This window comes from Sminthopsis crassicaudata, chromosome 2 (assembly GCF_048593235.1).
Source record: "Sminthopsis crassicaudata isolate SCR6 chromosome 2, ASM4859323v1, whole genome shotgun sequence".
Classification (NCBI taxonomy): Eukaryota; Metazoa; Chordata; class Mammalia; order Dasyuromorphia; family Dasyuridae; genus Sminthopsis; species Sminthopsis crassicaudata.
Genome location: NC_133618.1, coordinates 193,652,254 through 193,674,631, shown reverse-complemented (window position 1 = coordinate 193,674,631; position 22,378 = coordinate 193,652,254). Strand labels below are relative to the sequence as shown.

At 31.7% G+C, this 22,378-nt stretch overlaps 1 protein-coding gene across 2 annotated transcripts in view; it reads left to right on the top strand.

Moving 5' to 3' along the window:
* Nucleotides 1–22,378, top strand: part of PXDN (peroxidasin) — a 147,366-nt gene that overhangs the window by 68,826 nt on the left and 56,162 nt on the right. The window contains exons 2-4 of one of the 2 annotated variants that reach the window (XM_074288006.1): nt 5,445–5,516; nt 6,827–6,898; nt 17,745–17,816. In XM_074288006.1, coding sequence (XP_074144107.1) covers nt 5,445–5,516; nt 6,827–6,898; nt 17,745–17,816 — 216 coding nt within the window. The remainder of the gene's footprint in view (nt 1–5,444; nt 5,517–6,826; nt 6,899–17,744; nt 17,817–22,378) is intronic. The other variant, XM_074288007.1, reaches the window with a different exon arrangement.

Sequence of the window (22,378 nt, the reverse complement as noted above, 5' to 3'; positions counted from 1 at the left end):
CTGGTCAAACTCAAAACTTCTTCATATATACATACAAACTTAAATTAAACTTTGTTTTGGTACTAGTAATATTTTCAGTCAATTCCTGAGTAATATTTAGCTATGTGATACCTATTTTTGATACTTTTAGAATTCTTTTTCTCTTTAAGCTTTCTTCTCTTCTTCCCCCTTTCTAGCTTAGTGTGTTTTAATTGTTTTGTCTTTAAAGTTGGACAGTATTATCCTCAGTGTCTTTCTAAGTAATTACAGCTCATAGTGAATTTCTCTTTAAAAAATTTTATGTCTGTTTGACCATGTCAGACACACCTTCTTAAAAAAAGCTTCTTTTCTTATCTAATCTAGTTGATATATACACTATTTAACTGTTGTCTTTTCTAGTCTAGCATCTTACTAAAAACTTTCCCCTTTCCAGTACTTGTCAAGGCTTGTTATCTGAATTCCATTTAAGAGATAGACTAAAAATTCCAATGTGCTTAGAGGGTTTTTTCCCAGAGTAACAGTACTCATTTTGCGACTGACTTGACATGATCTGTCTGTTTCATTTTTGAAGAAAAAAAATGATTTTGTGTTGCAACTGGTGAATATAAGTCCCTGAGATTTTTTTTTCATCTATTAATTCCACAAAAGATTTTACTATCAGTTTTTTCTTAGTAGAGTATATAGTTAATAACAAAAAGAAATAACTTTTAGAAAAGTTCTCTTAAGAGAAGAATTTTAAGAGATTAGACTACCTTAAAGTCCCTTCAACATGCGAGTTTGTTGTACCATGATCAAATCCCCAAATTTTTAACCTGAGATTTTTTTAAATTCTAAAATTGTAACTAGTTTCCTTTGAAATAACATGTATTTTTATTTTATCCATCTTGTTATTAGGGGGTTCATAGGCTTTACTGATTGCTAATAAAGTTTATGATATTAAAAAAAAAAGATTCAGAACACCCGATCTTTTCCAGTTTGTCTGTGTAATAAAAGACATGAGGCCCAGAAAGAAGCCAGTTGTGTGAGATCACAAAGCCAAATTGTAGATTTAGAGCAGAAGAGACCTTCAAAGTGAGTGGAACTCATTTTATAGGATAATAGGATCATAGATTTGGAAAGAGAGAGATTTCAAATGACATAAAAATAAAATCTCTTATTTTTACACATGAGAAAACTGAGACTATTAGAAGTCATAGAGGTTGTAAGTTCTTGGGCCAAGACGTAAATCATGTTCCTTTTACCCCAAATCTACATTATTTTCATTGTGCCATGCTGCCTCTTCAATTAATAGCAAAGTTGGGACTTAGAAACTCAGTTCTTGTGACATTTGATTGAATACTAGAAATTGTAAGTCATAGGCTGATAAATTTATAATTTCTCTAATTCAAGTTTCACATAGTAGAATAAATTAGTGGACTTTGATGTTATAAAGCTGTTTTAAGTACTAAGGATAGTCTTTTATTGTTTTTTATAATTGAGAAAATTGTGGGTTTTTTTAACTTAGTAGTATTTGTTTTTCCAATTACATGTAAGGATAGTTTTCAATATTAATTTTTTGTAAGATTTTAAATTCTACTTTTTTTTTCTCTTTCCCTTTCTTTCCTTGTTTTCCCCAAAATAGCAAGCAATCTAATATAGGTTATACATGTACAATCATTTTAAACATAATTCCATATTAGTCATGCTATGAAAGAAAAACATCAGAATGAAAGGGAAAAACCATAAGAAAAAAAAGGGTGAAAATATGTACTTCAATCCATATTCAGTTTCCAAATTTCTCTCTTGGGTGCAGATGTCATTTTTCCATCTCAAGTCTAGTAGAATTGTCTTGGATCACAGTATTGCTGAGAAAGGCTAAGCCTATACTAGTTTATCATCATAGAAGATTGTACTTTTAAAAAGTTAAAACAAATTTAGACAATTGATAAATGCTTTTTAAATTTGATGTTACTAATTCTTTATAGTGGGAAAACTACATTTCTTAAAGTGAACATTAAATAAGTTGTATGTTTATCAAGTATAGTGTTAACTTATCAATTCATTGCCATGGATTAAAAAGGTCTCAAAGAAGAAACTGAAATTAAATTAGTGTTGTAATCAATTATATTGCTTTTCCTCTAAAATAGTAATACAATTCCTAAAAAGCAACTTGGTAAGTTATTTTGAGTATTTGGTTTTTTTAGTTCTTAAAATACCTTCATTATAAAAGTAGTAACATTATAAAATATGAATTGTTTTTAAGTCTGCCAAATATTATTGAATAACTTTCAAGGATAGCTTTTGGCTTACAATGTTATTTTAATATTCCTTGACAATAGTAAGACTCCTATTGTTTTTGTTTTACTGTGAATTAATAATGGTACATGGAGATTGTTATATTTTTGAGCATTCGATACTTCCTGTAATTATATGCAATTTCATCAGACAAATTTTTTAACCCTAAAGGTTTTAAAATTTTCAAGAAGTTGAGATTCTAGAGTCAGAGAATTTTAAAGCTTGAAGGGAAGTTACAGGTCCCTCTCCTTTGATACTTTTTCAAAAATAATGAAGTGCAGAATTTGAGTTGGCAGAAACCCCAGTGACAATATAGCCCAACCTATAACTGAAAATTATCCTTCCCCACATAAAATAAGAGTCAACTAAACTTGCTTGAAATTTTGATGAGAGGAAATCCATTTCCATACAGGGAAATTCATTTAGAATCTCTAATTTTAGAAAAAACAATTTTTTTTCTTCAATCAATTCTAACCTTGTCTCTTCCACTTCCATCTATTGTGGCTCCTTGTTCTGACTGAGGGGTTCGAACAGAATGAGTGTGATCTTTTTTCTACTTGGCATCCCCTAAAATTCAGCTATTTTGTTATAAAAGTTAATAGGGTTTTATTTGGAAGGGACCTAAGGACCCCTTATTTTATAGTTGAAAAACTGTGGCTTCCAAGTCAAATGACTGGCACAAGATCACTTCTCTATTGTGAACTGTAGAAATGTAATTTGACCTCCAGGTGGCCTATTCCAAAAAAATCTGTTATTTTTTCCACTGCACCATAATTTCTGTTTTCACCATGTTGCCCTTTCATCTCCCCCTCCTCTCCCTCCAGGCAAATTTCTTTACTGATACTCCCTTAGAATGATTTCTTTCTTTTAACTTCTGCTTTCCCTTGTCTGGATCTTCCCTAGTTCATTAGTAACTTTGTGAGAATGGAAGCTGGATGAACTATTCCAGATATAGTCTGAAGAAGGCTGAGTAAAGTGGTATTATTATCTCTGACACTGGGACACTGATGTATTGTTGGTGGAACTGTGAACGGATCCAACGATTCTGTAGAGCAATTTGGAACTATGCTCAAAAAGTTTTCAAACTGTCCATAATCTTTGACCCAGTAGTGTTCCTATTGGGTTTATATCCCAAAGAGATCATAAAAACTGGAAAAGGACCAACATGTGCAAAAATATTTGGGATGGCCCATTTTGTAGTGGCTAGAAACTGGAACTGAATGGATGCCCATCAGTTGGAGAATGGCCGAATAAATTATAGTATAGGAATGTTATGAATATTATTGTTCTGTAAGAAATGACCAACAGGATGATTTCAGGAGATCCCTGTAGAGACTTACATGAACTGATGCTCAGTGAAGTGAGCAGAACCAGGAGATCATCATACATGGCAACAAGACTATACGATGATCAATTCTGATGAACGTGGCTCTCTTCAACAATGAGATGATTCAAACCAATTCCAATTGTTCAGTGATGAAGAGAGCCACATACACCCAAAGAGAGGACTGTGGGAACTGAGTGTGGACCACAAAATTTGATTTTGAGTCTGTCTGTTGATGTTTGCTTGCATTTTGTTTTCTTTCTCAGGTTTTTTTTCCCCTTCTTGATCCGATTTTTCTTGTGCAGAATGGTAACTGTATAAATATGTATACATATATTGGATTTAACTGATTTTAACATATTTTACATATATTGGACTACCTGCCATCTAGGGGAAGAGGTGGGGGGAAAGAGAGAAAAATTTGGAACAGAAAGTTTTGTAAGGTCAGTGTTGAAAAATTACCCATGCATATGCTTTGTAAATAAAAAGCTTTAATAAAATTAAGAAAAAAGCTACAGAAGAAAAAAACCCAACTGATTATTCATGAACATTTCAATTTTGTTGTAATTTTTTCTCATTCAATAAAGTATCTCTTTGGTGGTTTTATCAGTGAAGTATTAAATCTATATGTTAATTTAGGTAATACTCTCATTTTTATTATATGGTAATTGGTTCATTCAGAAGTACTGTTTATCTTTTCTATTATTTCAATCTTCCCTTCTTTCTTTTAAAAATATTCCCTTAAAAATTAAACACTTTCTGTAGTTGGATTTGTATAAATTCTGAATGTAGGTTACCTCTCTTGACATTTCATACATTTTTGCATACATTTGTAGTTATTTTGAATGTAACTTGTTTTATTTTCCTATCATTTCCTTCTAATTTTTGTTAATACCACATAAATAAGGGCTAATTAATTTATTGGTTGTTTTTTAATGGAATATTGATTCCATTCCCAAGTTCACTTTATTATTTTTTTAAGACACTAATCTCTTAAATACATTGGGTTGCACCTCTGGATTTCACATTTTGTCTTAATGATTTTAGACAGTTTTAAAGGTCTGGTACAGCTGTTTGAAATTCATGTCAGGAGCTAATAATAGTAATAATGATAAAAACATATATTCTGTATGGCATCTGTTTTTCTGGCTTAATCTGTCTCATGTTTCCAAAGGATTAAGGCTTAAATTTCTTATCAGATGATGGGATGCCTGTCTGCTTAAAGTTCAGGAATGAAAAAATATTAGAGAGAAATCTGAAGAGGCTGTACAATTTACACAGCTGCTTTGGCTGTTTTGATTGAGCTTCTTTTTCAGAATAATGTGTTACTCCTGTCTGCCTTCTCTATTGGGAAGGTGTTACCCATTCTTCAGATTTACTGGGGCATTGAGTTTTAAAGTGATTATGTTAAAAAACGAAACAAAACAAAAACAACCTACTTCAAGGATCCAAGATTTTTTGTTATGAATATTTCTTTCTTGGATGAACATTCTAGTACTTTAGGATTTGTGAGTTGATAAGGAAGAAAAAAACAACCACCTGATGGCTAGTTTTTTCTAAACTTTAACTAGTCTGATCCTTGGATAATGGGTACTTGGTCATCACAGTTGTAATCTTTTCCAGCTTGAAAGAACTGTTGGAATTTGCTTTTTGTTGATAGATTCTTTGCTCTTTCAAGATTACATGCAAGATAGGAGGACAGATGAAATATTAGTAAAAAAAAAAACTTGCACACATTTGTATGTATCAAATCCATAGGTGCATAATTATTGATCTACCTTTAACTTACTGTCCTTGAATCTCCCAGCTTCCTTCCCCATTAAAAAAAAAAAGGATAAATAAAATTGATGTTCTTATTTTTCTACAGGGATTTACGATTTAATAGAATTAGAGAAATCCAGCCTGGAACATTTAAGCGGCTGAAAAACTTGAATACGTTGTAAGTTGAAATTTTTTTTGAATAATTAATGAAATTTTTGTTATTTAAAAAGATAATTAGTTTTTTATTATCCTACAAAGCAGTGAAATCTAGAAATTGCAATATTAATAATACCTTATGTTTATATAGTGCTTTTGGGTTTATTGGTATCTATTATCATGGGTTGAGAGTCAGAATCCTGAATTGTTAGTCTCAACCTGCTATTAATATAGTTCTGGCATGTTAGCTACCTAGACCTCAGTTTCTTCATCTATAAAATAAGGTTTGACTTGAGGGTTCTTTCTAATTCTATAATAACGAAACTATATATATATATATATATATTTATATATATATATTATATTGCTTAGTGTATATGTCTAATGATGGTTATTTTGAAAATCAACTTGCCAATGATTTTGGATTCTTTAACTTCAATCTTTCAAAAAATCCAAGTAGATCCTTTCTACTAAAGTAGATTAAATCCCTTTAAAGATCTGAGTTCATGGATTTCTCACTCTCCCTCTGGCACACCCTCCTCCCCCAATAAAGCAAAAGAAAAATTCATTAAATAATGGTCTTCATCAAGTCCTAGTGATGAAACAAGTGGGGTGATATTTAGATGAGAGATTTATAGTTTATTTCTCAGTCAGGAATCCTAGAAATCCAAAACATTAGCTTTGAAAGGGGCCTTAGCAATCATTTATTTCCAAACACTCCCTTCTTTCAAAAAGAAGAAGAAGAAACTGAGATCCTGAGAAATTGTCATTTCTTCATACTTTAGCTTGGATTAAATTTGCTATAGCTATCATTCTGTCAGCATAATACCTTGAGAAAACCGAAGTTCACCTCTATTCAAATTTGACCATTGCAGGTACAGGGCTACCTATTCAGAATTCTGTAGTTGAGCTCAAAAAATAGCACAAGTTGAAGTTTGGACATATTGGAAATAATTTAGCTAGTGAAACAAAATTTGAATGTTAACAAAATCATAAGAATCTTTTAACATAATTTTTCCTAATCTATTAAGTTAGTATTATCACATTTTTTAAGAATGAAGAAAAACATCTATAAAATAATCTTTATTATTTTACTTTGCTACTATACTAGGAGTGTGATCTTTGGCAAGTTATTTCTCTTCTTTGAGCTTTCTGTAAATTGAAGGGGTCACATCTTTATACATCAAAAATTATTTGATTCTATGTTAAAGTTAATAGGTTAAAAGTTTGTTTTTTTCTTTGAACACTAATAATAAGTTTCCTTCTAAGGCTTCAATTGTTTACTATCTCAAGAAAATAATTACTGTGATTTCTTTCATTTTCTCTGTATAGGCTTCTTAACAACAATCAGATTAAAAGAATACCAAGTGGATCATTTGAAGATTTGGAAAATTTAAAATATCTGTAAGTTTTTAAACCATTAATTCAAGGAGTTATATGATCAATTTTTAGATTGTTTAAATTTTTATAATTAAATATGATATATGGAATTCTATTCTAATCTATCTTTAGAAGCTGGCTAAAGATTGTATCAGAGATTGTTAGGATGGACTACTACAATATACATAATATGTTTTAGTAATTTTAGTTATTTGATCATAAACCTTTGATAAAATAGGTTGATTAAAGATCAAATAGTAATAATTATTATTAGTAGTTCCTCTGTAATATTTTTCCCCATGACTGGAATTCTACATAATTTTGAATCAGATGAAGAAAAATTTCCTTTTTAAAATGTTAAATTTAATGTGAAAATATTGGAGATTAAAAATATTTTGCTATGTAATTTTTCTATCCCTCCCTCTTTATCCTGGGAATATTCCATGCTTCTATATAATTGACCCAATATTCATGGGTTTTATTTTAGATTTCAGATACACACAGGTTCTGGGGATACAATGGTCCATGTGTCAATTTTGTTGGCTACTTCAGAAAAATAGATATTTGAAAAATAAAGTTTGATGCTTTCCCATATTATAAGATATTTGAGAATATTCTCTTGCTTTAAATTTATAGACAGAACAATTTAAAAAGGATATTCCATCAAGCATTTTATAAATCCTAGGGGAATAATATTAGTTTTTTTTTAGTCCATATGATCCTAAATTGAGTATTTTGAAATTGTGGGCATGAGACAGTGTTAATTACAGTTTAGGGTGATAGCTTTTTTTTTTTTAATCATAATACTCTAGTGAAACTGAACTTGTTCACAGATATATGTATGTATGTGTGTGTGTATATATATGTATATGCCAATATATATTCATATGTGTATGTGTGTGTAATACTATTAAATATATTACACACATAATACATAATATATTATTACATATATTCAAAGTGAATATAGCCAATATGTAATAGAAAAATATAAATATATAAGCATGTATATTTGATAAATATGTATTTATTTATATATGCAAACAGGCACTATACACATAATATATGTGCATGTATACACACATATTTGTGTCTGTTTGCATAGGTTTCAAACTTTCACAATTATTCCACCAAGTTAAGTTATCAACAAGTTGAAGATCTTAGATTTATAGTCATCTTAATTATGTTTACTTTTTTTTTTAATTTCATTTTCTGTTTTTCATTGAATAACCTTTTGCTTTTTAGAACCTCTCCATCCTTTTTCTCACCATAGGAGGAAAAAAGCATTTGTGTTCCAAATTAATAGGCACTATAATTAGGGAGGATTAAGAAAAGAACAACAGTCTGAAGTTCAAGTTAAGGCTCCAAAGCAGATTAGAGACTTATTTATCTGTATTTATTGCAATTAATAGCATATGTTTTGTTTATCCTTATTTGTATTGGTGCCAGAGTTTTGATTTTCAGCCCATCAGGAAAAATGTAAACAGCTATTAAGATGATAACTCAGGACTTTTACTTTAATTAACTGAATCCTTTTTATTCAATCTCACTTTCCCCTAAAAACTTTGGTTCCTTTTTTCTAACTTCTTTAGTTGTTTCATTTATAGTTTTAGTTGTATTTTTTCTTATGCATGGATTCTTTGCATATTATTAGGGTCAAAGAATAATTGAAAGTCAGCAATAACAGTTCTACATCAGAGTTCAATTTTTATTTGTTTATTCAAATATAACTATTTTATGCAAATATTTGAAAATAAAATATGTTGTATTTTTTCTAGGATATTTTATATGTTTTGCTAATTTCTAATGTGATTTAAGTTATATTAAACTATTGCCACTCGTGTAGCATGGCATTTTATTAATTGAGGGATTCACGGTTTTCTAGTGGAAAGGACATTATTATTAGTAGTTCCTCTGTGATTTTTTTTTTTTTTTGCTTCTTGTTTGACCTTATAAAAATATTTTAACTTCTATGGATCTCAGTTCCTTCATTTGTAAAATAAGGAAGAGATATTAGTTGATTTCAAAGTGTCCCATTCAACTGTTGATATGTTCCCTCCAAATTTCATTGTGGGAATGCTTCTCACAGATGAGATTGCAATCCTTCATACTTTATAAGATGGTTTCCACCTATTGCTATAGCTGAAAATTTGGTGACCCTGATGCCTATCTTGCAATGAGGAAACTTTTGGATTGTAATTAGATTTGTCCTCTGGTGATAGGTAACATTATCGGACTTATCAAGAGGCAGTGAGAGAGATATAATGCATTGTCAGGCGGATGCATAAAGTGCCATTTTAACACCAAATAAAACTTGACTTGTGTACTATGTTGATAAACTTTGAGCCATCTTCATACTGTGATAAGGCAGCAGGGAAGGATTTAAAGGAAGGTAACAGGAATAATGCTGCTTAGGTATAACTAAATCATCCATTTATGTTTTTATAGGCAGCTGGCAAATTCAAAGCTTATTTTTACTGCTTCATAATTCCCAGAATGCAGCTTTTATCTTTTAAAAAGCAAATCATACAACACTTGCATGGAAATTGCATCTTAGATAAAATATTAATTTAAAACTATAGTTCTCTATCTTTGTCATGTTTCCCTGTACTTTATCTACTTTATTCCTTTTTAGCAGTCCTGGCCCTCTCTTTCCTTTGAAAAGAAGAGAATAAGTAATATCAATGCAGTGATCTTTGATCATGGAAAACGAGCACTACTGAGGGAGAAAAGTGGAGGAAGAAGGAGCAAGTCAAAGAGGGCTGAAAGGAATACAGAAAGGCATAGTAATTGTAGTTTAGATGTTTGAAAAATTTTCCAGTGGATCATGGGGATCATTCCTGGGATCCCTGAAACCACGAGACTTCTCTGGAGTGATATCAGGGAGTATATAAACTTGGATGGGAAAAATCGCACCTTTATTTTCATTAACATTTGATTTCCTTTCATAGTCCTATGTATTTTATTTAAGTGCTTAAAAATATTATTCTGAGAAGGGAACTATAGGCTTCTGCAGACTTTCAAAGTGGTTCATGTCACAAAAAGCTTAGAAGCCACTACACTGGATTTTGTCTATCATTTGAATTTCCACAGCTTCAATGACACCAGTCCCATGGACCTTGTTGATAGAATGTTTGAGAAACTGTGAGATAATATATTTCAAGAGATATAGCTCAGGGTAATATAGTTTAGAGCCTTTTAATTTCAGATACTTTTTATACCATGTTACATGTTACATGTTTAGAACAAAAGTGCATTTAGAAGATGAATCTTCATATGAGTTCACTTTTATGAGGTCATTGGAAGTAGAGTTTAGAGATCATCTTATTTCAACCCCAGCCTTGTATAAGAAACAGAGGCTCAAGAGGAGTTAAACAATTTGCTCAAGATAATGTGATGGAACAAGAATTCAAACTCGAGTCCCATGGCTCCAATAAATTCATCATTTTTCGCTGCATCACACTGCTTGTGTAAGGGATATAAATTCTCTCTTGGTTCTGTGCATTCATATTGTTCAAGTGAAATACTGAAATATCATAAAATATGTTATTTTATGATTAAATTTTATTAAAAATAGGAAATAAAAATGTTACCAATGGTCCCATAAGGAAGTCTGCTTAATTTGTGCTAAAACAAGTTGTAAGTTAGTCCCTTTTGTAACCTAGAAACCAAATTGTATCCAATTATATATAGACACAGTAACTTAGCAGTTACTGTTGGCAATAGTACTGATGTTATTTTTATGACACAACATTGAAGGCTTACAGATTACTTAGCTTATTGAGCCCATTCAGCTGACTTTTGGAAATGCTCTCAACAGTTCTCCTAACTAGGAAATTTCTTTTGGTTCAAGAATTAATAGTTCTTGAACTACTGGATTTGGAGTCCAAGGACCTCAGTTCGATTCTCTTCTGATGTGGGTGGAATCTTGGAAAATTCATTTATATTTTTGGCTTTAATGTTTATAATCTATTCATTGTAAGTCACCTTAAGTAAGATTTCTGTACCTCATTTTCTTTATTTGTAATATCACTATTTGGCTTAGATCAATGGCAGCAAATTCAAATATAAAAGAGCCACTAAACTGTACAGAAAGATTCCTGTGGACCAATGTTGATGTAGAAAACTACATATTGCTATTAAGATCCATTAGAGAAAGAAATGACAAACCATTCAAGTATCTTTGCCAAGAAAATCCCAGATAGGGATATGAAGAATAAGAAACAACTGAAATTATTGTACAACAAAAAAAATTAATAATTGATTGATGACTTGTATATGTCATCACTATAAAGAGTCAGATTATTAGTTGGGATTTTAATTCTTATCATGACATTATTTCTGCAAGGTCAGATTTGACCTGAATTATTTTGACTTGTACTTATAACTTAATTTTTGTTTGCTTTTTGAAGATCAAAACTGTACTTTTACTGGTGTGGGGAATTCCTTGTGAGGAAACTTTTATAAGTTTAGGTCACACCTATTCTGTGATTTATTGACTTATTCTGTGGGGGGCAATGAAAGGTTAAATGATTTACCCAGATTCATTGTCAGAGGCAGCACTTGTACCCAGGCTCACAATCTATGGTGCCATGATGCCTCTTTTATTCAGCACTCATCTATTACAACCTCAAGGATTACCTATACAATTTATCTGTCTGGGCAGTTACTTGCAAATGTAGCTTACAAAGTTAAGATAAAAGTTTCTTATGTGGGTTTGAGGATTCAGTGTGATATTTATATTCAAGAGAAGAAATAGTAAAGAAAAAAACAGGCATATTTGAACCTTAAATGTGACTTTAATTTTGTTCAACTAGATATTTTATAGTTTCTAGAAGGGATTCTCTGCCCCCTTTCTTACATGAAGTTAGACTTTTTAATATTTCAGTTATTTTTGTTTGTTTATGTAGTTTAATTTTAAACCAAACATTTAGAAGAGGGTCACCAGGATAGTGAAGGATCTTGAACTCATGCCATATGAAGATTGACAGAAGGAAGTAGGAAAGTTTAGCCTAGAAAGGAATAAACTTAAGAGGGGAGATATGAGAGTTCTCTTCAAATATTTCAAACCTTCATGTCAAGAGCATTTATATTTGTTCTCTAACATGAGAAAGCAAACTGCTACAGGAATCAAATGTAAAAGAGGCAGATTTCAGTGTGATAGTTGGAATTTTTTAAAAGCAGAATTCAAGGTCTTTGAGAGTAGAATGGTAATACACATCTCCCTTAATAGGAGTCTGTGAGTAAAGAGATGGAAGATTATTTGGACATTTTGTAAAGAGGATTCTTGTTCAATAGATTGAAAAAAAAATTGGTCCCTGGAATCTCTTCTAACTCTGAATTGTGTGATTTTTTTTTCTTTAATGAAAAATTAAAGAAAAGGACTGGAGGGGCATTTCAGTAACGTTAACCTTTTCTTCAGATTATTTTATTTGGGAAACAAGAAATAAAGTGTTGTCCACTCAACTATCCACTCGATATACTGAAATCCTAAATAACACAGATTAGAAACATTAAAGAAGACCATGCCATTCTGTGAACAATATAAATTAATGAAACATATTAAAATGAAAATTTGCTTTAGTAATAAATTTACTTCATACAAAGCAAAAATGATTTTAGTTATTAAACTTGAAGTTCAGGATACAAGTATATTTTTCCCTCTGTAGCAGTCAGCCAGATCAGTGTTAGTGGAACATTTTCTCAAATTAAGGAAGACCTTTACTGAGGATTTTTATTTGTCTAGTTTTTGAATAAAAAGGCTAGAGCAGAATAATGTATTATCCTTTAATTTTTTTCTAAATAAAGCATTATATGATTATAGGATAAATATTCATTCCCCCTTGAAATTTAAAAATTCCTCTAGATTTACCTAAAATATAGTGCTTATATCAGAATGTTGTCCTCAGGTAAAGAGGGGAGTGCTCCTTCCTTTAGTTCTTTATAGAATGACTTTAATCCTTATAGACAAATTTTTTTTTTGGTCAGGCATTGGATTAAATGGCTTACCCAGGCTCATATAGCTAGAAAGTGTTAAGTGTATAAGGCCAAATTTAAACTCAGATCCTCCAGACTCCAGGGTTGATACTCTATCCACTTCACCATTTAGCTGCCCCTCTTAATTCTTATAGATATCATTATAGCTGCTGGCATGTTCACAGGACTACCATCATCATCATTATAGTCCAAGAGACAGAAGAATATAATCTATAAAGAAGATGGTTTTTGGGTCAGGGAGTCTAGATTAAATTTCTGCCTGTGAGACAAATTCAAACATAGTGGTTCTGTGACCCAAAGCAAGCCACCTTAATAATCCTGGAAACTCCCTCATCTATGGTTAAATGAAGTAATATGTGTAAAAAGGATTTTGTGAACTTTGATTACCACAATTATTATTAATTATCATTAAATTACTATGAATTTTAGCATAGTTTCTAAAGGGAACAAATAGAGGAGGGGAGATAAAGGAGGAAAAGGAGAAAGGAGAAGAGAATTTCTTATTAGTTCACTACATTAGTGGTGCCAAACTTAAATAGAAATAGATCTAATTATACCTTACTGGGAAGGTATATTGGGAGAGGTAGTGGTCAGAAGCAAAACACTTTTGAAGAGGGATATGATAAAAGGAGAGAGAAGAAAAATGTGAAAAAATAGGATATGGGGAAATAATGTGAATAAGATGAAGTCATCCATAAAATGGAAGAGGATAGCAGAGTAGTTTACATGATATAGACATAAAGGGTAACAACATAAATCACAGGAGCATAGAATAGTTTACTGGTCAGTTCTATGGTTAAGGGAAGAATTTATGACCAAAGAGATGATAGACATTTTTTTTTTTGCTCAAATAAAACTAATATAGACATAATTAGAAGGAAAGCAGACAGCTGGAGGAGGGAAGAATTCACATTATTTCTCTGATAAACACCTCAGATTTATATAAAATGGAATTAAACTTATAAGAATAAAATTAATTCCCCAATTAGTAAATGGTCAAATATATGAAAAGGCAGTTTTCAGATGAAGACATAAAAGTTATACATAGTCATATGAATACACATAAATATATATAGTCACTATTAATTAGAGAAATATAAATTAAAACAATTCACCATCTCACATCTATCATATTGTTTAACAGAAAAAGAAAATGACTAATGTTGGTGGGAATATGACAAAATTGGGACACCAATGCATTGTTGGTGGAGTTGTGAACTGATTGAGCTATTCTGGAGAGCAATTTGGAACTGTGCCCGATGGGCTAAAAACTGTGCTGATCCTCTTATCCAGCAGTGCCTGCTACTAGACCTGTATTTGAAAGAGAAATTTTTTTAAAGAAAAGGACCTATATATACAGAGATATTTATAGCAGCTCTTTTTCAAAAATTGAGGACCTGTCCATCACCTGGGTAGTGGCTGAAAAAGTTGTAGTAATTTGATTGTGATGAAATGCTATTGTGCTATAAGAAATAATGAACAGTATGTTTTCAGGAAAACCTGGAAAGATGTGCATAAACTAATTCAAAGTGAGATGAGCAGAATTATGAGAACATTCTACACAGTAACAGCAGTATTGAATAATAATCAACAAAGAATGATTTAGCTAGTCTCAACAATATATTTATCTAAGATAATCTTGAAAAACTCATCATGAAAAATGCTATCTACCTCCAGAGAAAGAATGATAGAGCCTGAATGCAGATCAAAATTTACTTTTTAAGAACTTTATTTTTCTTTCCTTATTATTTTTTCTTTTGGCTTGTGCTTTCTTCTACAACATGAATAATATGGGAACATGTTTTGCATGATTGCATGTGTAAAACTTAAATCAGTTATTGCTTTCCTTATCAATGGTGGGGGAGGAGAAGGGAAGAAATGGAGGGAGGGAGAGAATTTAGAACTCAAAATTTTAAAATACAAATATAAAAATGTTTTACATGTAATTGGAAAAATATTTTTGAAATGTCAGAAAAACCCATCTCACGGAAGTGGATATCTTCAACATAAAGAAGATTGAACTCACTTCCAGTTGATCAATGATGTACAGAAACAACTACACCCAGAGAAGGAACATTGGGAAATGAATGTAAATTGTTAGCACTACTTTCTATCTACCGAGGTTACTTATACCTTTGGAATCTAATACTTAACGTGCAACAAGAAAATTGGATTTACACACATATATTGTATCTAGGTTATACTGTAACACATGTAAAATGTATGGGATTGCCTGTCATCTAGGGGAGGGAGTAGAGGGAAGGAAGGGAAAATTTGGAAAAATTTGGAAAAATGAATATAAGGGATAATGTTATAAAATAAATTACTCATGCATATATACTGTCAAAAATTTATAATTATAAAATTAAAAAAAAAGAAAAAGAAAAACCCATCTCACAAATAACTTGGAAATTAATATTATTTCTTTGCATTGTATTTTGTTTATTTCATTGAACATTTCCCAACTGTATGTTAATCTAGCTCAGTTGTTGGGATTTGGCATTTCTGCTAGCACCAAGGAAATCACACAAGTGGTATATAATTTAAAAAAAAAAAAGAATGAAAGAAGAAATACTTTCCTCATAACAACTCTGAAACCTAGGCTGAAATCAAAAAAAAAAAAAAAAAAAAAAAAAAAAAAAAAAAAAAAAAGAAAAAAAGAAAGAAAGAAAGAAAAGAAAAAGAAAAAAAAATCTTAGGAAGTTTTTATTCCTAAAAGAGTTGTCCAGACTAATCCCTGTATCAAGAATAGGTCCATTCAAATCTGGGTATTACTTATTCAGTGCCATTTAGTCATATCAATTGCTAGTATCAGACCTAGTAAATTTCTTGATTATTAAATATAATGAAGATATAAGGTGATGTTATGAAACTTTTGATGAAATTAAAATTTATTCACTGTGCCTAATACTCAAAAAGATATTCCTATTTGAAGACCAAGTATAGCAAAGATTGATTCTGGTAAATAAAGAAATTTAGCAAGGATCCAAAGTGAAATAGCAGATAGTTACTTGTTTAAAAACCTCAGTATGAAACTCTATATCTTTTGTTTAAAAATAAATGTGCTCATTTGTTGTTTTTAATGGTACATGGGAGTTTAGTGCTTCAGGGTCTTAATTATAAATGAGACATTGAACCAGGGAGATCTTGGTATGCCAAAGGATTTTTCATTTAAACTCCCTTTCCTGTCATTGTTTTAATTCTTTACACTTTTCATTCCCCTTCTTTAAAGGTAAAGTAAAAGAATGTTTGGATCTTAAATGTAGGTTTGATTTTTACTTAATTAGAAATTTGTAGTCCCCTCTCAGAGACTGGTTTGGTTATTTTCTTTTTCCTTAGGAAGTTTAGCTTAACTTTATTTTGAAGATTTATCTTTCCAAATTACAATGAATTAAATTTTATTTTATTTTGAAAAAAAATTGTGCAACATCTCTAATAATTGGAGACAGTTCATAAAACTATCACAGATTTAGAATTAAAAGGAAAACATAGTGGTAATTGAATCTACTCCCTCTTTTATCATGTGAGGAATTTGAGGCCTAGTTTTGTTCAGTCACAAAGTAGTATCTAATGTAGGATTTGAATTTAGGTCTTTATGACTCTATGTTTTTCATTCCACTCATTATGCCCCCTCAAAAACCAACCACCAGTATTCCTGAGAACCTTTTTCAACTCAAAAAGCTAAGGAAAAACAGCAGTGAAAATGAAATAAAACAAGTAGCAAAATTGAAGAGAAAAAGAAAACTTGCTTCATCTCTAAGGGGAAACTCAAATTGAGTTCCTCGGACTTGTGGAACTGTCCCACTAGAAATTAAAGACTTATAGTTGACTAGGAATCATTTCTGTAAGCTCAAGGTTAAAAAAAAATCCAAATATTTCAGGTCAAAATTCCTTCATGAGTAACCTGTCCATTTTTCTAGTGGTTCTCCTATATTGAGTATGTATACACACACACACACACACACACACACACACACACATACCTCTCATACCTGAATGTCTGTTCATGGTGTATATGCACATAGGTATGCATGCATATAAGTATGCATGATAGTGAAAACAAAGTAGACACAGTAGTCAGAATTTCTCCAAAAGGACTAACAGAAATTTGCAGGCATTAGACACTTACTACACTTTTGTTGAATCATTTAGATTTTTCAATAATAGATAAGGTTAGGAATATCTTATTTAAGATATTCATGCAAAAATAGGTCCACGTCTGAAGTTAATGTCATTTAATAAGAGATGAGCATGTAGGCTTGACAGTATCTAGATTTTTAAGATTTCATTAGCTCCTAGGCTAAGACAGTTTCACTAGTTATTTGCTAATTTTTTTTAATTATGCCAATTTGATTTTATTGGAAGTCTAGTGCTGGCATTTTTAGGCACTATTTTGAACTTTGACATAATTGATTTACCAATATATATTCCTGAGTACTTAAAAACTATCAAAGTGCCAGGAATAGAACTATATGGCATATTTCTATTTTATGGCTATTTTTGTTTGTTTTTATGTATGTTGGGAATTTTCAGTTGATTTTGAGCTTTAGACTCATATATTAAAAACCACTTGGGGGCAATAGAATTGACCATTCTGGAGCTCCTGTGGTAGCCCATGGGAAATGTTTGACTTCTAGGAAACTGTTTAGTTTTATTCCCTTCCCTTTCCCTCCCCTTTGGGCATGTTTAGTCTTCATCTCATGATGTTTTTCTTCTGGAAAGTGGGGAGGGAGTGACTGTGCAAACATCACATTTGTTTCCCTCATTCAATTGTTCATTTTAAAACTGTCTTTATGTGTCAACTTAATTCTTCTTTTTCCACCTTGTCAGGTCTTGTGTGTGTACTAATATTCCCCAATGTTTCTTGTTTCAGCTATTTATACAAGAATGAAATCCAGTCAATTGACAGGCAAGCATTTAAAGGACTTGCCTCTCTAGAGCAACTGTAAGTGCCATCCTTCTTTCCCATGCTCTACCTTTAGTCATATATTCTACTTGGTTGCTTTTCAATGGGGAAAGTGTGTGGCTTTGACTCATGCTTATTCTTTGCATGCTTACACATATATGCTCATTGGGATATGAAATAAGCAGGCCTTTAATCATGTACTTGTTTGTGAAGTAGCAAAATTTGACCAATGTCATTTGTTGCTTTTCGTGGTGTCTACACATTTGTAATTTCCTTTTCTAATTCTTTTGTAATTTCCTGTAATTCTTGGGAATCTGGGTTGGGGTGGGGGGGTGTGAGGATAGGGTGGGGAAGAAGGAGATATATAAACAAATCTTATTATAGTAGTTGTATTCACATGTAATGGAGGGATAATCACAAAACTTTTCTCTGATGTGTTCTTGCTACATCAGTTCTCATGGAGCCCATGTGAAGATGAACTAAGCTCTTTTGGCTTCTTCTACTAAGACATATGTCCTCTGGGTCAATGGTGAAGAATATTTTCTTCACTGCTTTGGGTTAGTGAAGAAATCCCTTGGTCCCTGGGCTGATAGCTGGGACAAGGGGAATGTGTCACAAGAGTATGAGTCAGAGGATAGTCGTCACTCAGTAGATTTTAAACAGAGAATCAATATGCAGTTTTGCTCTCTCCTTGCCTGCCAAGTGAGGAATTCTTTTTGTCTTTTCTTTGAATTTTCCCTTATCTGAGCCAAGTGGGTAGCTCAGTGGCTAATCCTCTTTTGATATATCCCCTTTTCTCTGCTGCTATGACAGATCCTGAAAGATCACTATATCATTCTAAAATGTCATTTGAAAATTCTAGGTCATTTAGGGTTGAATCCAAAAACACCAAGCTCATGGGAAATGGTCAAGAGAACTTAAACTCAGTTTCACACAGATTCTATGGGATGCCACTTAGTGAAGGAGCATAGAGAGTAGGGAGAGTGAGAGGTTTCATGTTGACTCCATAACAGATAGTATATGAACATTGAATGGGGATGAAAGACTCTTTGTAATTTTAAACTTTTCATCTGAAAATGTGAGTCAATTATTATTGAATAGACTTACCATGTGGGTTTTTTTTTTTTTTACTGAATATTTTGTAGAATGATTTCATTTTGGAAAAGTCTTTTGATTGCGTTTACTCATTTGTTCACTGAAGTTGATAAATTGTGACTCTCTAAAGACTCAGTTAAAAGAGACTTGTTGGATGTATTTGAAGATTTTGTCATTGAACAAAAGGGAATTTTAATAAAACAGCTCAACATCTTTTGGTTGACATGCATAGAAGACAATATATAAGCTTTTTGTATCAGATTTATTTGGATACAACCATTTAATATATATCTAGTTTCTTGTACTAAAATCTTATAAACATATTTTAAATTTCTTTTTAAAATTATTGCTACTTTGTAGTGAACTTTGTCTTATAACACATAAGCATCACTAAACAAAATAATCACACAGCATAGTTCACTACTTTTCTGATGATGCTTCATCACCACTACTTTTAAATCTAAAGTAGTCTTTGTTTTAAACAATTTTGGAATCTTTCTATGTTGTTTTTCTTTATGTTATTGTTGTCATCAAGTAATTTGTTCTCATGGTCATGAATTTTCCATTTTGTAAAGATGTCTTCCCAACTTTCTCTGAATTCATTTTTAGTCTCAATCATTTATTAGTGGTTTTAAGCCATCCTCCAAATGATGTTTTCTTCTAGTGTTTTTGCTACTACAAAAATGCTGCTATAATATTTTCCAAATATTTCAATCAGTTTTTTTAAGCAGGAAACTACATTAATGAGAAACAACTAACTGTATGTTATGATCATCTCCAATGACAATGACCGAAATATTTTCCAATGTATATGTTAATGAATACAAAATATTTTTCAGAAAAATTTCATGGAATAATATTCCCATTCGAAAGAATTCTGTATATGAAGTCAATTAGAGAATTACTGTCTAAAAATTACTATGTAAGAATGTTTTTTTTATTTTCTTCACATAGCCATTTGAGCACTGATAATATGGTTTTACTGAAGTTTATTGCTTGCCTACTGCAATCTGCTTAATAAGACATAATCAGAGAGATTTTTAATTTTGAAAGTGTAAATGAAATAGCAAAGATCAACCAATGACATTCTTTGTCTTCAGGCATCTTTCCATGTCTGTAATGTTCTTTCTCAGTCACATACTGACAAGAGCAGCTAGATGGTATAATGGATAGAGCATTGGCCCTGGAGTCAGGAAGATCTGAGTTCAAGTTCTGCCTCAGACACTTAGCACTTTATAGCAGTGTGACCCTAGGAAAGTCACTTAACCCCAATTACTTCACAAAAATAAAAGAAAGACAGGGCTTAGGTTCTAATGAATTGTGTGTGTGAGACCATTTGAAAAATCAGGCATTTTTGATTTGAGAAAGGATATTAAAGGATATTAAGAATAGATATATTTGAATAAAAATGAAAATAATAACAATAGTGAAATTTATGTGAGGCACTATGTCAAGCAACTTATAAACATAATTTTATTTTCACAACAATCCTGGTGCTGTTATTATCCTCATTTTACACTTGAAGAAACTGAGGCAAACAGAAGTTAAGTGATTTGCTCAGAGTTAACAACTGGTAGATGTTTGGGACTAAATTTGAACCCAGATCTTTCTAATTCTAAGCCTAATATCCTATTCTCTGTGCTACCTAATTGTCCCAAATTGAAACCAACTAAAGATCCTTATTGCTGAACACTCATGACCTTATCAACACTTATTAAGTGCCTTCTATATGTAAGTGCATTATAAAGCATTCAGCATTGAAATAAAAATCTTTGCTAAAACCTATTATTCCCTATCCCCTTATAGACTACAATCTAGCAAGAGGGATCAAACATAGACTGTACATATAACATACAAAAATACTTGAGGAGTGCATTAGAACATTCTATGGGTTATATTAAGCCTAAGAAGAAAGGACATTTCTTACTCTAGGGGACTCAAGACTTCTTAGAGGAGGAAGCACTTGGCTTGGGTTTTCTTAATTGTAGCATGGATAAAATTCAGGGATAGGAACCAATTCAAACTATCTTCCTAAGGAAACATTATCAGGTTACAAACCTAAAAAGAGAGGAGATTTGGAGGTAAGATTGTGAGAACTGGAAATGATATCACTAAAGGAGAAGTGCCAAAGACACCTGTATTTCCTTTAAGATTGAGCTCAAGTGTCATCTTCTAAATGAGCTTTATCCTTATCTCTCCAATTGCTCTAGTGCCTTCTTTCTCTTGCTACCTTTTATCTCTTTAGTTTCTGTTTTATGTACACTTTATTTGTACATATTGTGTGTCTTGGGTAAATTGCTCCTTGAGGGCAAGAGTTATTTTATTTTATTTTTGCCTTTAAATTTTTACAGTCTAGCATAGTATCTGAAACAAAGCACTTACAAAATTCTTGTTGATTGATTGACTGGGATTTTGAAGTGGTTAAATTCAAGGATTACTAAATTGTGTTTTGAGAATTGGCTTTGTAACTCAATTTGAAGGCTGGTGAAATCATCTCTCTATTATGATTAATTATTATTATGATAATTTATACCTTTTAATGGGCAGTTAGGTGGTACAGTACATAGAATGTTGGGCTTAGAGTCAGGAAGACTATCCTATGTTTAAATCTGGCCTCAGATACTTATTAGCTATGTGACCCTAAGTAAGTCACTTAATCCTGTTTGCCTCAGTTTCTTCACCTGTAAAATGAGCTGAAGAAGAATACTCCAGTATCTTTGCCAAGAAAAATCCAAATGGGGTGACAAAGAGTTAGACATAACTGAGAAGACTGAACAACAAAATATATTCTAATCTTTCTTTTCCTCAGACTCTTATTCATTGGAGGATCATACATAGATTTAGGACCAGTGACCTTAGATGTCATATAATATAATCCCCTTCATTTTTCAGATGAGGAACTTGAGATTTGGAGATTGTGGTTTGCCTATAGTCACACAGGAAGAATAGAACATCAAACCCAAGTTTAAGAATTCTAAGTTCTTTGCCTGTACCACTGTACTATTTGGCTTCTAGTCTCATTACAAAAATGGTAACCCTTCTCCCATCTCGGAGTAATCATCCCTAGTTTAGGTAGCAAATCCAATTGGAGTTTTTTGTTTCCATATATGGGGAATGAATTTGGAATTCAGAGACAAAGAATCAGGTTTCAATGCCAGATAATTCAGAACAGCATAGGTATTGTTTATTCCATTGACAGAAATGGTGAAGTCAAAAACTGCAAGTTTTAGGAAAAAAACAGTTAAGTTGTGGACATATTGAAAGTTAAAAATAAACAGGGGTTTACTGGTGGAGGCAGGTGGCATCTGGAAATATGAAGTTGCAAATTGTAAGAAAAGTCAGATTTGGAGTTACAGATCTTCAAAGTTATTACCCAGTAGAGTGGGTGATATAGTTGAGGGAAGTGTGTTATTATTCCTTCCACTCCAATACAATAAAATTAAAAGCATACTGTGTGTTAGGCACCATGTTAGGTGGTTAAATTTAATTTCCTACCTTTTATAAAA